The sequence below is a fragment of the Oncorhynchus mykiss genome, chromosome 7 (assembly GCF_013265735.2).
Source record: "Oncorhynchus mykiss isolate Arlee chromosome 7, USDA_OmykA_1.1, whole genome shotgun sequence".
Classification (NCBI taxonomy): domain Eukaryota; kingdom Metazoa; phylum Chordata; class Actinopteri; order Salmoniformes; family Salmonidae; genus Oncorhynchus; species Oncorhynchus mykiss.
The window spans coordinates 17,816,195-17,827,786 of record NC_048571.1 but is presented as its reverse complement, the minus strand read 5'-3'; the positions used below and the strand labels follow the sequence as shown (position 1 = coordinate 17,827,786).

At 43.8% G+C, this 11,592-nt stretch overlaps 1 protein-coding gene across 1 annotated transcript; it reads left to right on the top strand.

Moving 5' to 3' along the window:
• Positions 1–437: 437 nt before the first annotated feature.
• Positions 438–4,261, top strand: LOC110527099 (cerebellin-4-like). The gene is made up of 7 exons (XM_021608262.2): positions 438–765; positions 857–919; positions 1,012–1,074; positions 1,239–1,280; positions 1,834–1,896; positions 2,191–2,319; positions 2,539–4,261. Exons 1-7 carry the CDS (start codon positions 438–440, stop codon positions 2,823–2,825), a joined length of 975 nt encoding a protein of 324 aa, XP_021463937.2. The 3' UTR covers positions 2,826–4,261.
• Positions 4,262–11,592: the final 7,331 nt, after the last annotated feature.

Genomic DNA, 11,592 nt, shown 5'->3' with positions numbered 1-11,592 from the left:
GTGTGCGTGTGTGTGTGAGCGCGTGCGCATGTGTGTGTGCATGTGTGTGCATAACTATAAAAAATGTCATTATAATGTGATGTGTTACTTGTGAATGTGTAATCAGTTAATCTGTGTGTCTACGGTGTGCATTCATTCACTGTGTGTGATCTGTCACAGTATTAGTATTGTGTAAATAGATAAACACGAACATCAACACACGGTACCTTATGGAGATAAAGAAAGACCTTCAACCAAATAACAGGTTCTCCCACAACCTTGCAGTGTCTCAGATTAAAAAGGCAGTCAGCTCACCTTGAATTCTTCAGCAGGATCCTTGACGTTACTTTGTACACATCACGTCAGAAACATGTGAAACACTTCTCAGGCTTCACTACTTTTTTTGCCTGTAGTGAGCCTCACAGGCTGCGTTATTTCTGAAGAGGTGTCGTTTCAGAATGAGGGGTGCTGTAGCTCTGCTGGTGTTGCTGCTCTGTCAGTCTGGGACACGGGCTCAGGGAGAGAGTGGAGGGGATAGAGAGAGTTTAGTGGAGAGCCGCGGGACTGGAGATACAGAGTTGACTAGCAAACAGACGACCGGCCAGACCATCACAACGCCTGATATCTGGGGTGAGGTAGAGGAGCTTAGAGACGTGGTGGATAACCTGGGAACCATGATTTTGGAGCAGAGAGAGAAGATGAGGAACATGGAGAAAAAGATGGAAAGAAGGTGGAGAGAAAAATGGCGAAGAGGATCTGAGGCCAGACTGGAGAGTGAGAATGCTGGTATTTATGGAATTTGGTTCATTTAGAAGTCATTTCAGTGGAGGATCAACATGTTTTTGAGAATTGTTTTTTTTCTCTCCCATAAATCCAGCTATGAGGGCCAGACTGAGTGTCATCGAGAGGGAGGTAGAGGACTTGAAAGAACAGAATACAGGTCAGAGGGCTGTTTTGTAATATAAATTAATTTGTTATAATGAGGTCAGTTCAGAGGAGGATCATGAACTTACTTTCTTCCCACAATTCTAGCCATGGGCGCCAGACTGAGTGCCAGTGAAAGGGAGGTGGAGGAGCTGAAGAGAATAAATGCAGGTAATGTAGTTTGTCCACCAACATCAGTTGTTTCTCATTAGAAAGAAAGGGTCACGAATAAAACTGTATTTGTAAAATTGTCTATGAAGTTGTTTATAGACAGTTAGTTATGCATATTTCTCATATGAACTCACTTTTCATGGCTGTTTCCCATGCCATTTTAGCCCTGGAGGCCAGAGCGACAGACAGTGAGAATGGGAATACAGGTAAAGGACCGGATTCCCGGATCGTAGGCGTTTGTTGCCATTTCCTACTCCTCTGAACTGTCATATGCCTTAATTACAAACGTGTCTGGGATCTGTTAAATGATGACCCTAGTTTTGCCAAGGGGAAAGCACTGAGCTATGTAGGGAGAAAGGCAGGATCTCATGTTTGAGATAATGGAGGGGGACAATAGAGAGACTACTTCCTGGAGGACGATGCCATGCTGACTCATTCGTTTCCATGGGAATTTTTTAAAAGATGGGTGGGGCGAAGGATTAAGAGGGTGTGAACGATGCTGAATGGCCGTAAACAAAGAGCCCTCTAGAAAGGGCATTTTTCGTCCTACTTGTCTCCAAAATGTAATAACAGGTTTATCAAATTTCAAAGAAACATATCTTAATTATATCATATTATATGCCATTTTGAAGCTGAGTCTGTACTTTAATCAAATGTAAAAGAAAGACAATCTTGAGTTCAGTCACATATATGAAATCATTCTGCTTAAAACAGAGAGTTTAAGCTTCAGTTGACTAATCTGTCTTTTTGTAAGGGTAGCCTTAGAGGCCAGACTGAATGCCAGCGAGGGGATGGTGGAGGAGCTGAGGAGAGAGAATGCAGGTAAACTCCATGGTGCATATACTGTAGGCCTGCAACTGCACATGCTTGTAATCTAATGGAATGGCTGTTGGGCTGTTGGCGAATCAGTGTTTTCTTTTTTCTTCATTGCCGAATGCGTTTGTAATATGATAAATGTTGCAGATTGCATCTTTGCTTTTCACTTAAACCTTTTGTTAGGATTTCATTTCCATGTCTTTTTAGGTGATTTTTGTCTTCATCAGGCTCATATTATGCATTTAACATGTTTGTTTGTCTTTAATCAGTGAATTTGAATTCCCTCCTCTGTGTTCATAGACAGACCAAAGGTGGCCTTCTCTGCTGGTTTGACTAACGATGGATATTTAGGACCCTTTAATAGTATCACCACACTAGTATACAGAAGGGTCATCACCAACATCGGCAAGGCCTACAACCCAAATACAGGTACAGAACACACACAAAAAAATCTTTCACCTTGTATTCAAATGTGATCTGGGATCAGATCATGTCCACATTAGACATCTGCTATCGAACAGGTGTACACAAGCATTGTGATTGTGTCATCTTTATCCCATATAGAAACATGTAGACAACCAGCTATTCCAGCGTTGCTAACAGTGTCTGTGACAGTCTGTTAACTTACTTTACTCTCCTCTGATGCAGGTGTCTTCACAGCACCAGTGAGAGGACTCTACTACATCAGATTCACTGCCATGGGTCTCAAGGGTCCACAGTCCATAGATGCCTATATTTACCACAACGACAAGAGTGTCATGTTCAATCACCAGAACAATGACAATGGGCGTAATAGGTTCTTGTCTAATGCGTTGACTCTAGAGCTGGAGGCCGGGGATGTGGTCTACATGCGTCTCCCAGTAAATCAGGAGCTCTATGATGAAAAGTCGAGTAACTACAGCACCTTCAGTGGCTTCCTGCTGTTCCCTATGTGAAGGGAACACTCTGGTGTGAGTTTGAGATCAATAAATTATCCAGATTATTTCTATCATTGATGTGAAGCGATTCCTTCACTCCGTCCAGGATTTTCCTTGTATTTTTGACAGTTAGAATTGCAGAGAGAAAGGGAAATAAGATAATAAGAATCATACAAATGAATGATTTATTTGATTTGAAAATGTAAACGGTTGTTACGTTCATATGTTGATGGACATGATAAGAAGTCCAGACCCCTCTTTGACCAGGAAACAAGTCAAAGTGTGAACTGGTAACACAACAACGGCGCTTGTCCTAGTAGTGGTGTTCAAGGCACACTCAGGTTGACATTAAACAGGCTGTGTGTGTCTCTCTCACTACCTCCCCACGGTAAGGCCTCCACACCAACACAAAACAGCCTCTTCATCTTTGTCACCGCTGGTGAACAGAACTCAGAGAAAAAAGACATCACGTGGCATTCCAAAAGGTTCAGTTTTGGGTCTGGTACTGTTCAGTTTATACAGTATATGTAACCCCTTGGCAGCGTTATCAGAAAGCACGTAATTGATTTTCACTGCAACGCACAGAAACATTTCTGTGTCACCAGAGTATTTTAGCTCCACAGATAAATTCTTAAGACTGTATTAGTGGTTTAAATACTTGGATGGCTCACAACTTCCTCCAGCTAAATCAAGACAAGACTGAGGTACTTATTATTGGAGCCAATTATTACAGAGAATTTGGATCACATTTTAATTTATGGGCAGTAAAGATAAAACACCAGGTACAAAACCTAGGTGTCATTTTATATTCTGAACTCAACTTCAAATCACACATTAGGAATGTGAACAAAATAGCTTTTAACCACCTGAGGAATATTTCCAATGTGCGGCTGTTTCACTCTCAGGCTGATACAGGGAAACTCTTTCCATGCTTTTATTACAAGCAGACTACTGCAATGCTCTCCTGTCTGGTCTGCCCAAGAAAGCCATTGGTCAACTGCAAAACATACAGAACGCTGCAGCACGGGTACTGACCAAGACCAGACAGAGAGCACACATTACACCAGGTTTAAGGTCTCTGTACTGGCTGCCTGTGAGTTTCAGAATTCATTTTAAGATAATTTTATTGGTTTTTAAATCAATCCACAATTGTGCACCCCAATACATGTCAGACCTGCTTTCAGAGTACGTCCCTCAGGCCCTCTGTCCCCAAAGCCTAGGACCAAGAGGTATGGAGAGGCAGCCTTTAGTTATGCCCCCAACCTCTGGAACAGCCTGTCAGAGAACCTGAGGGGGGCTGAAACTGTGGACATAATTTAAAAGAGATCTTTTTAGTTTTGCTTTTCCTAAGTGTGCTTTTTAGTTGTTCAGTCTTTGTTACTCTTTTTTTATCCTCTTATTTCAGTTTTTTTTTTAATGAATGTTTTTCCTTGTGAAGTGCAGTGTTGCATTTATGCCTGAAATGTGCTGTATAAATAAAGCATGATTTAATTTGATCTAAAAGGCCCTGCTTAATCAAAGGCTTTATTAATTAAATATCTAATGTGACTGACACAATATGATCAGTGGATTAGTGGATTCATCTACTTCAGACACACCTGTTGGTGACAGGTGTATAAAATCAAGCACACAGCAATCCAATCTCCATAGACAAACATTGGCAGTAGAATTGTCTTACTGAAGAGCTCAGTGACTTCCAACGTGGCACCGTCATAGGATGCCACCTTTCCAATAAGTCAGTTCGTCAAATTTCTGCCTTGCTAGAGCTTCCCTGGTCAACTGTAAGTGCTGTTATTGTGAAGTGGAAATGTCTAGGAGTAACAACGGTTCTGCCGCTAAGTGGTAGGCCACACAAGCTCACAGAACGGGGCCGCAGAGTGCTGAAGCGCCAGCGTGTAAAAATCGCCTGTCCTCGGTTGCAACACTCACTACCTAGTTCCAAACTGCCTCTGCAAGCAACGTCAGCAGAATAACTGTTCGTCGGGAGCTTCATGAAATGGGTTTCCATGGCTGAGCAGCTGCACACAAGCCTAAGATCGTAATGCCAAGCGTCGGCTGGAGTGGTGTAAAGCTTGTCGCCATTGAACTCTGGAGCAGTAGAAACGTTCTCTGGAGTGATGAATCGCGGTTCACCATCTGGCAGTCCGACAGACGAATCTGAGTTTTGCGGCTGCCAGGAGAACACTACCTGCCCGAATGTATAGTGCCAACTGTAAAATTTGGTGAAGGAGGAATAATGGTCTGGGGCTGTTTTTCAAGGTTCGGGCTAGGCCCCTTAGTTCCAGTGAAAGGAAATCTTAACTCTACAGCATTTAAAGACATTCTAAACAATTCTGTGCTTCCAACTTTCTAGCAACAGTTTGGGGAAGGCCCTTTCCTGCATGACAATGCCCCTATACACAAAGCGAGTTCTGTACAGAAATGTTTTGTCAAGATCGGTATGGAAGAACCTGACTGGCCTGCACAGAGCCCTGACCTCAACCCCATTGAACCCCTTTGGGATTAATTGGAATGCCGCCTGCGAGCCAGGCGTAATCGTCCAACATCAGTGCTCGATCTCACTAATGCTCATTGCTGAATTGAAGCAAGTCCCCGCAGCAATGTTCCAACATCTAGTGCAAAGGCTTCCCAGAAAAGTGGAGGCTGTTATAGCAAAAGGAGAGCCCAAAAGGAGAGCCCTCCATATTAATGCCCATGAGTTTTTAATGAGATGTTCGACAAGCAGTTGTCCACATACTTTGGTCATGTAGTGTATAACATCATAGCCCAGGTTGCAATGCAACCTTTCATCACAAGAAGGAGAATGCCAGAGTTGTCACTTGTACTGGATATCTTTAGGTAGCTTCAGTGTGTGGGTGTGCGTCTCTCCTCTACCTTCGAGACGTGACTCTCCCTTAGGGGCGATAATGGCATTCTCCATGACAACGGCCACATGACATCGCCGCTGCCCTTGAGGGCGAGGACACATCCTCCGGGGGGGATCACCGTGGAAACACGATAGGGTCAGAGGTCGCTTCACAAGCTAGAGGAGAGGAGTGTATCCCAGCGCTCTGCCCTGGTCTGGTAGTAAGAGACTTTAACCACAGGCTGCATCTGCTCTGGCTAGGCCTGACTATGTAGCGATGGCTGCTTGCTGGCTGTCTCTCTCTAAGGCCAGAGCTGAATCAATATACTGTGGATGCACTCAGCACCCATGCATACTGTTACACAGTGCAGCCTTCGGGCAGGGGTACAGTATGTCAACAGTACAAGATTTAACACTGTACATCATCTCAGTTTATTCAGTAATGTGTTGCACTCTGAACAACAATGCATAGCAAGAACATGATTTATTTCACATCATGTCCATTTCATATTACATATCATCTTCTTGCAATGTTCTAAACATGGCACCCTGTAGAATAGCCTTGTCAAATACCAACCATAACTTAATAAATTGAAAAAGATAACAAGGCTTGAAATAAAAACACACTAATGCATTTAAAAAAAGATATAACCAGTAAAGACAAAGAAGATGAACGATAATTGATGCTCTTCTTTAGTATCTGGATGTCAATGCTAATAATTGATCAAGTGTGGATCACAAAACAGCTCACTCAGTGGTTCTGTGCATGAGATATTTGTGAGGTGTGCTCCTGCCCTCCAGTGGCAAAAGAAAGCAACACACTAGTTGATTAAGGCATATCATTTACTTATAGTAATGTTACATGTCTGGGAAAAAATATATAGAATAATTCACTCAGAAAGGTGTGATATGTACAGAATGAAATGTAACATTTTAAGTCGTCTTATTTCAGAGTTCTGTCCTTGGCAAACAAAAAGAGATGGTGAGGAGAGATTACATATGATTTAATCTCGGTTTTGGCACATTTCAACACTAACGAGTCAGCAGGAAACTCCAAGTACAAAAATGTAGAGCCCATAAATACTGTACTACCAAGGTCAAATAAATACATCTTCGCATAAAAGTCAAATATCGTAATAACATAAGGAAAAGGCAGCACTGCCTCCAATTAATTCAGGTAGCATGATACAAAAACAAACATTCAGTGAACATAAAATGACCTGTACACTAACCAAACTCTTGGATTAAGTCTTGGATAAATGTTGTTTTTATAACGCGCTGACATCTTGCTCGTCCCGGTTTATATGCAGAAACTCAAACAGGTTGTACCAGTGACGAGAACCATTCAACGCTGGTCTGACCATTCGAAAGCCACGCTCTAAGATTGTTTTGAACTGGAATATGTTCCGGTCAGCCTCAGAGAATGATATTGATCTATACTAGAGGTCGACCGATTAATCGGAATGGCCAATTAATTAGGGCTGATTTCAAATTTTCATAACAATCGGAAATCTGTATTTTTGCCGATTTATTATTATTTTTTTACATTTATTTTATTATTATTATTTATTTATTTATTTATTAACCTTTATTTAACTAGGCAGTTAAGAACACATTCTTATTTTCAATGACGGCCTAGAAATGGTGGGTTAACTGCCTCGTTCAGGGGCAGAACGACAGATTTTCACCTTGTCAGCTCGGGGGATCTGACTGAGCATACAAGTATCTAAGTATCTGACTGAGCGGTGGTAGGCAGAAGCAGGCGCGTAAACATTCATTCAAACAGCACTTTCTTTGCGTTTTGCCAGCAGCTCTTTGTTGTGCGTCAAGCATTGTGCTGTTTATGACTTCAAGCCTATCAACTCCCGAGATGAGTCTGGTGTTACCGGAGTGAAATGGCTAGCTAGTTAGCGCGCGTTAATAGAGTTTCAAAGGTCACTCGCTCTGAGCCTTCTAGTAGTTGTTCCCCTTGCTCTGCATGGGTAACGCTGCTTCGATGGTGGCTGTTGTCGTTGTGTTGCTGGTTCGAGCGCAGGGAGGAGCGAGGAGAGGGACAGAAGCTATACTGTTACTGGCAATACTAAAGTGCCTATAAGAACATCCAATAGTCAAAGGTTAATGAAATACAAATGGTATAGAGGGAAATAGTCCTATAATAACTACAACCTAAAACTTCTTACCTGGGAATATTGAAGACTCATGTTAAAAGGAACCACCAGCTTTCATATGTCTCCCAGTGCAAAACAGGGGCCTGGGCTTCTGGGATTTGTCAGTCGACCTCTAAGTGGGGTCCATTTGGAGGTCATGTGACTATGTGGTGGCCGGCACTACTTCACTGCAGTTGCCTCGACCTAAACAGAAACTTCCATTTCACAGATTTACTATGAAGCCATTATGGCCCCTGTAGGACAAGAGACACGAATATCACCAGTTTAGATTAGGTCCTTCCTCCACCAGGTCACACAGAGTGTGAGCATGTCCATAGATGTATTCTACAGGGCCATATACCACCTTTTGCACATACACATGAAGATAACAAACAAACACTAAGGTGTCTCAGAAGAAAGGCATATGTCGCCATTTAATGTAACAAATGGCGTCTTTCCAGAGAGAAAAAAATAATAATCACACTGTAGAATGTACACACTTCCATAAAGATATGCCCTTCCCTTCTTTCCTGTGTAATGCAGTGGAGGCTGGTGGGGTGAGCTGTATGAGGGCAGGCTCATTGCAATGTCTGGAATGGAAGGGTATCCAACACATAGAAACCCTGTTTCACTCCGTTCCATTTATTCCATTCCAGCCATTCCAATGAGCCCGTCCTCCTATGGCTCCTCCCACCAGCCTCCACTGGTGTAAAGAGTTCACCTGTGGAACATGTGAGGTTCACAGAGAGATCATGAAAGTTAAGAATGGCAACTTTATGTATAGAAGGAAGCACATTGCAGTATGATAGGGGTAAACAATGGTTCAGTTTTGGGTCCAATCCAGTTGCTACAATGGCAAAATGTGCATGTCATCACTGTGTCAGTGCAGGTCAAAATCATCACTCACCGCATTGGTTAGCAGTAAAGCAGTGGAGGGTGAGGAGCCGGAGAAGGAGGGAAGCAAGTCTGGTGCTGGCCTTCGAGGACAGGAGGACTGGGACTTACGGGCGGCTAGAGTCACAGCCTGGGTAAAGCAGGAGGGAATGGCAGTTTTCCTGGCCAGGGCTGCAGGCACGTATGGTTTGGGTGAAGTCAAATTAATCATGTTCAGTTTGGGTGAAGAAGAGGCATCAGTCTGATTGTCTCCCTCCGCTGATTCGCAGAAGGTATGACTCATCGTAGGAAGAGAAGGGGGAGGATAAGAGGGAGGGCGATGATTTGTTCCCCCAGGAGGCCTCACTCGTAACTGGGCCGGCTCCGTCTCCTCCACCTCCTTATCATAGCACACAGGGGGATGGGGAGGGGGAGGAGGGAAACAGAAACGGTCCACTTCTGCCTCCTCTATCACCAGACTGGGCTTCCAGAACAATCCCCTGCTCTCCAGTAGTTCAGGAGTTGAGGTCACCTCATCTCCAGGTATTCCATTGGTGTGGGCCAAAGCTGTGTATGGGTTGGATATCTCTGAGAGTGTATCCGACTCCTCTGGGACTGTCCTGATGCGTCTCTCTAGAAGGCACAGCTATGATGCTGCAGGAAATAAAGCAATGTGTGACTGTACTGAGAAACCTACCATCTAAACCCAGAGAAACTAAACAAAAGGTTACACAGGCGGTAAAAGCACAACACACTAACACATGAAACAGAAATCAAATAAAGAGCTTATAAAGAAGACAACCGAGTGATAAACACAACAGTCCAAAAAACCAACATGGAGGAGAGCAGGAAGAATCGTTCACCACGGGGACAAGAGGAGAGTGGAACAGAAGGAGCAGCACAGAGGAAGAGGAAAGGAGGACGCAGCTCTCACTCGCCGTCTGCAGGGGAGAAAGAAGGGGACACTGCTTAGAACAGTGGTCTACAATCCTGCTCAGGTGCCAGGATTGAGAAGTACCGCCTACCGGGAGCCCTAATCAGTGTTTAACAGCCTACAGATGAACACCACTGCCAAGGAGAACCAACAGTCAAGCAGGACAACCAGTCAGGCAGGGGAATAGGAGTCAACAGAACGAGCCCACTAACATATTGACCACTAGCAGACAGGTGAGACACCATATGCAGTATATGATTCGACATGAGCCCACCCTCTAACTCAGGGATGGTCAACTGTATGATTTGGGTATGCAGACCCACGAGCCACTGCAGCCCCTCATGATAAGTTCTGTTTTTTTGTGCCCCCCCCCCCCCCCCCCCCCCCATCAAAGTTGCCAATTCCTGATCTAACTCAATATTACAACACTGAGAGTCCATTCAAATGTCAAGTCAACTAGTGATTCAAAATGACTGACCTTTGATCTCAGGGGTGATAACACAGGAGGATGATGGTGGGGGGGCACAGGGAGGAGGTGGGGGGGCTCTCCTCTTCTTCCTAGAGGTCAACTGGAAAACACCAGAAACAAATACCGCTTTAACCCAGGATCCTCCAAATCCACCATACATTCTCACTGTGGTCAGGGAATAAGGATTTGGAACCACTAGTTTAAGTCTAAAGTCATCGGCTGAGTCTCAATAGTATTGACATGCTTATTTTTTTTGTGTCTTTTTCTCTATAACCACTAAACTCGCAGGACATAGTTAGGCAATCAGATCAGGTGAAGTCAATATGGTGGAAGCCTCACCTGTCCTTTCACCTATAGAGCCCCACGGTGGTGGTGTAATAATACCCATAAAAACCTAGTGGACAAACAAGGAAATGGTTCCAATCATTTTTCCACCATTCATTTTTCTAATAGGGGATTTTAGAAACACTTAAAATAAGGGCTGTGTTTCGTAAAGGCTTAACAAAGCAGACAAGCAAAGAAAACCATGAAATAGTATCGAGACACAGCCCTAAATCCTACTCCCTAACCACCAGTCACTCACCGGCTGGACGTTGAGGTTAGCAGGGGCGCTTTGGGAGCCTGCCATGGGGGGCATGGGTGCCCGTCTTTTCATGGCCATGGTGTTGTCCATGGGCAGGGTGTTGGAGGAGTGGATACCCAGGGAGTTCATGCTGATGCTGGCCACCCGCTGGTTTTTCAGACCACACGAGGCCGGGACACTCACTGAGAGACCCTTTAGAAGAAGACCACAGCAAAAAACACATATCACAAAGCTTTATCAGTGTACACTGAAATCTTACCACGCACTCAATTCTAGTACGGCTGAGAGAAAAAACTGCATCCACAGATCTAGTCAAAGTATAAAATCTATTTCTTACACAATGCTTACATACAATATTAAAGCTAAGTTGTGGGAGAGTAAAATAAAGTACCTTTTCTGGTTTCTTCTTAATTCTCCTGAATAAGCAGAACAATCCTCTGTTCTCTTTCTTCTTTTTCAAGATTAGAAATAGACATCCATGTTAGCATTTTCCTATTTACAGTATATAGACACGATGCACTCAGTGGGTAAATAATATACTGTAGACAGTCTCCAAAAACAGTTTGGGTATGAAACAAGTATGCCACCAAAACTGAAAAGCAGAGTTACATAAAGACATCTCTCACCTGCCATGTCCTTGGCGTACAGTTCCCTTAGCCACCGAGGGACCTGCTCAGGTTTAAAGGTTCTTCAGAGCCATTGGCTCTCATTAAAATGGTGGACTCCAGGTCAAACTCACACTTCACACACACCGCAGGCAGGAGCTGCTCCAGAGGGACTCTAGGGCTGACCCTCACAATGACCTTATGGTTCTTCTTGTAGTTGATCAGCAGACGTACAGTGACCTTTCAGGAAACAGTATCCCTTCAGTACATAAACTGACCTAGGTTGGAGATTGGCTAGTGTGTACAGATGCATTTTTGTTAGCATTTAC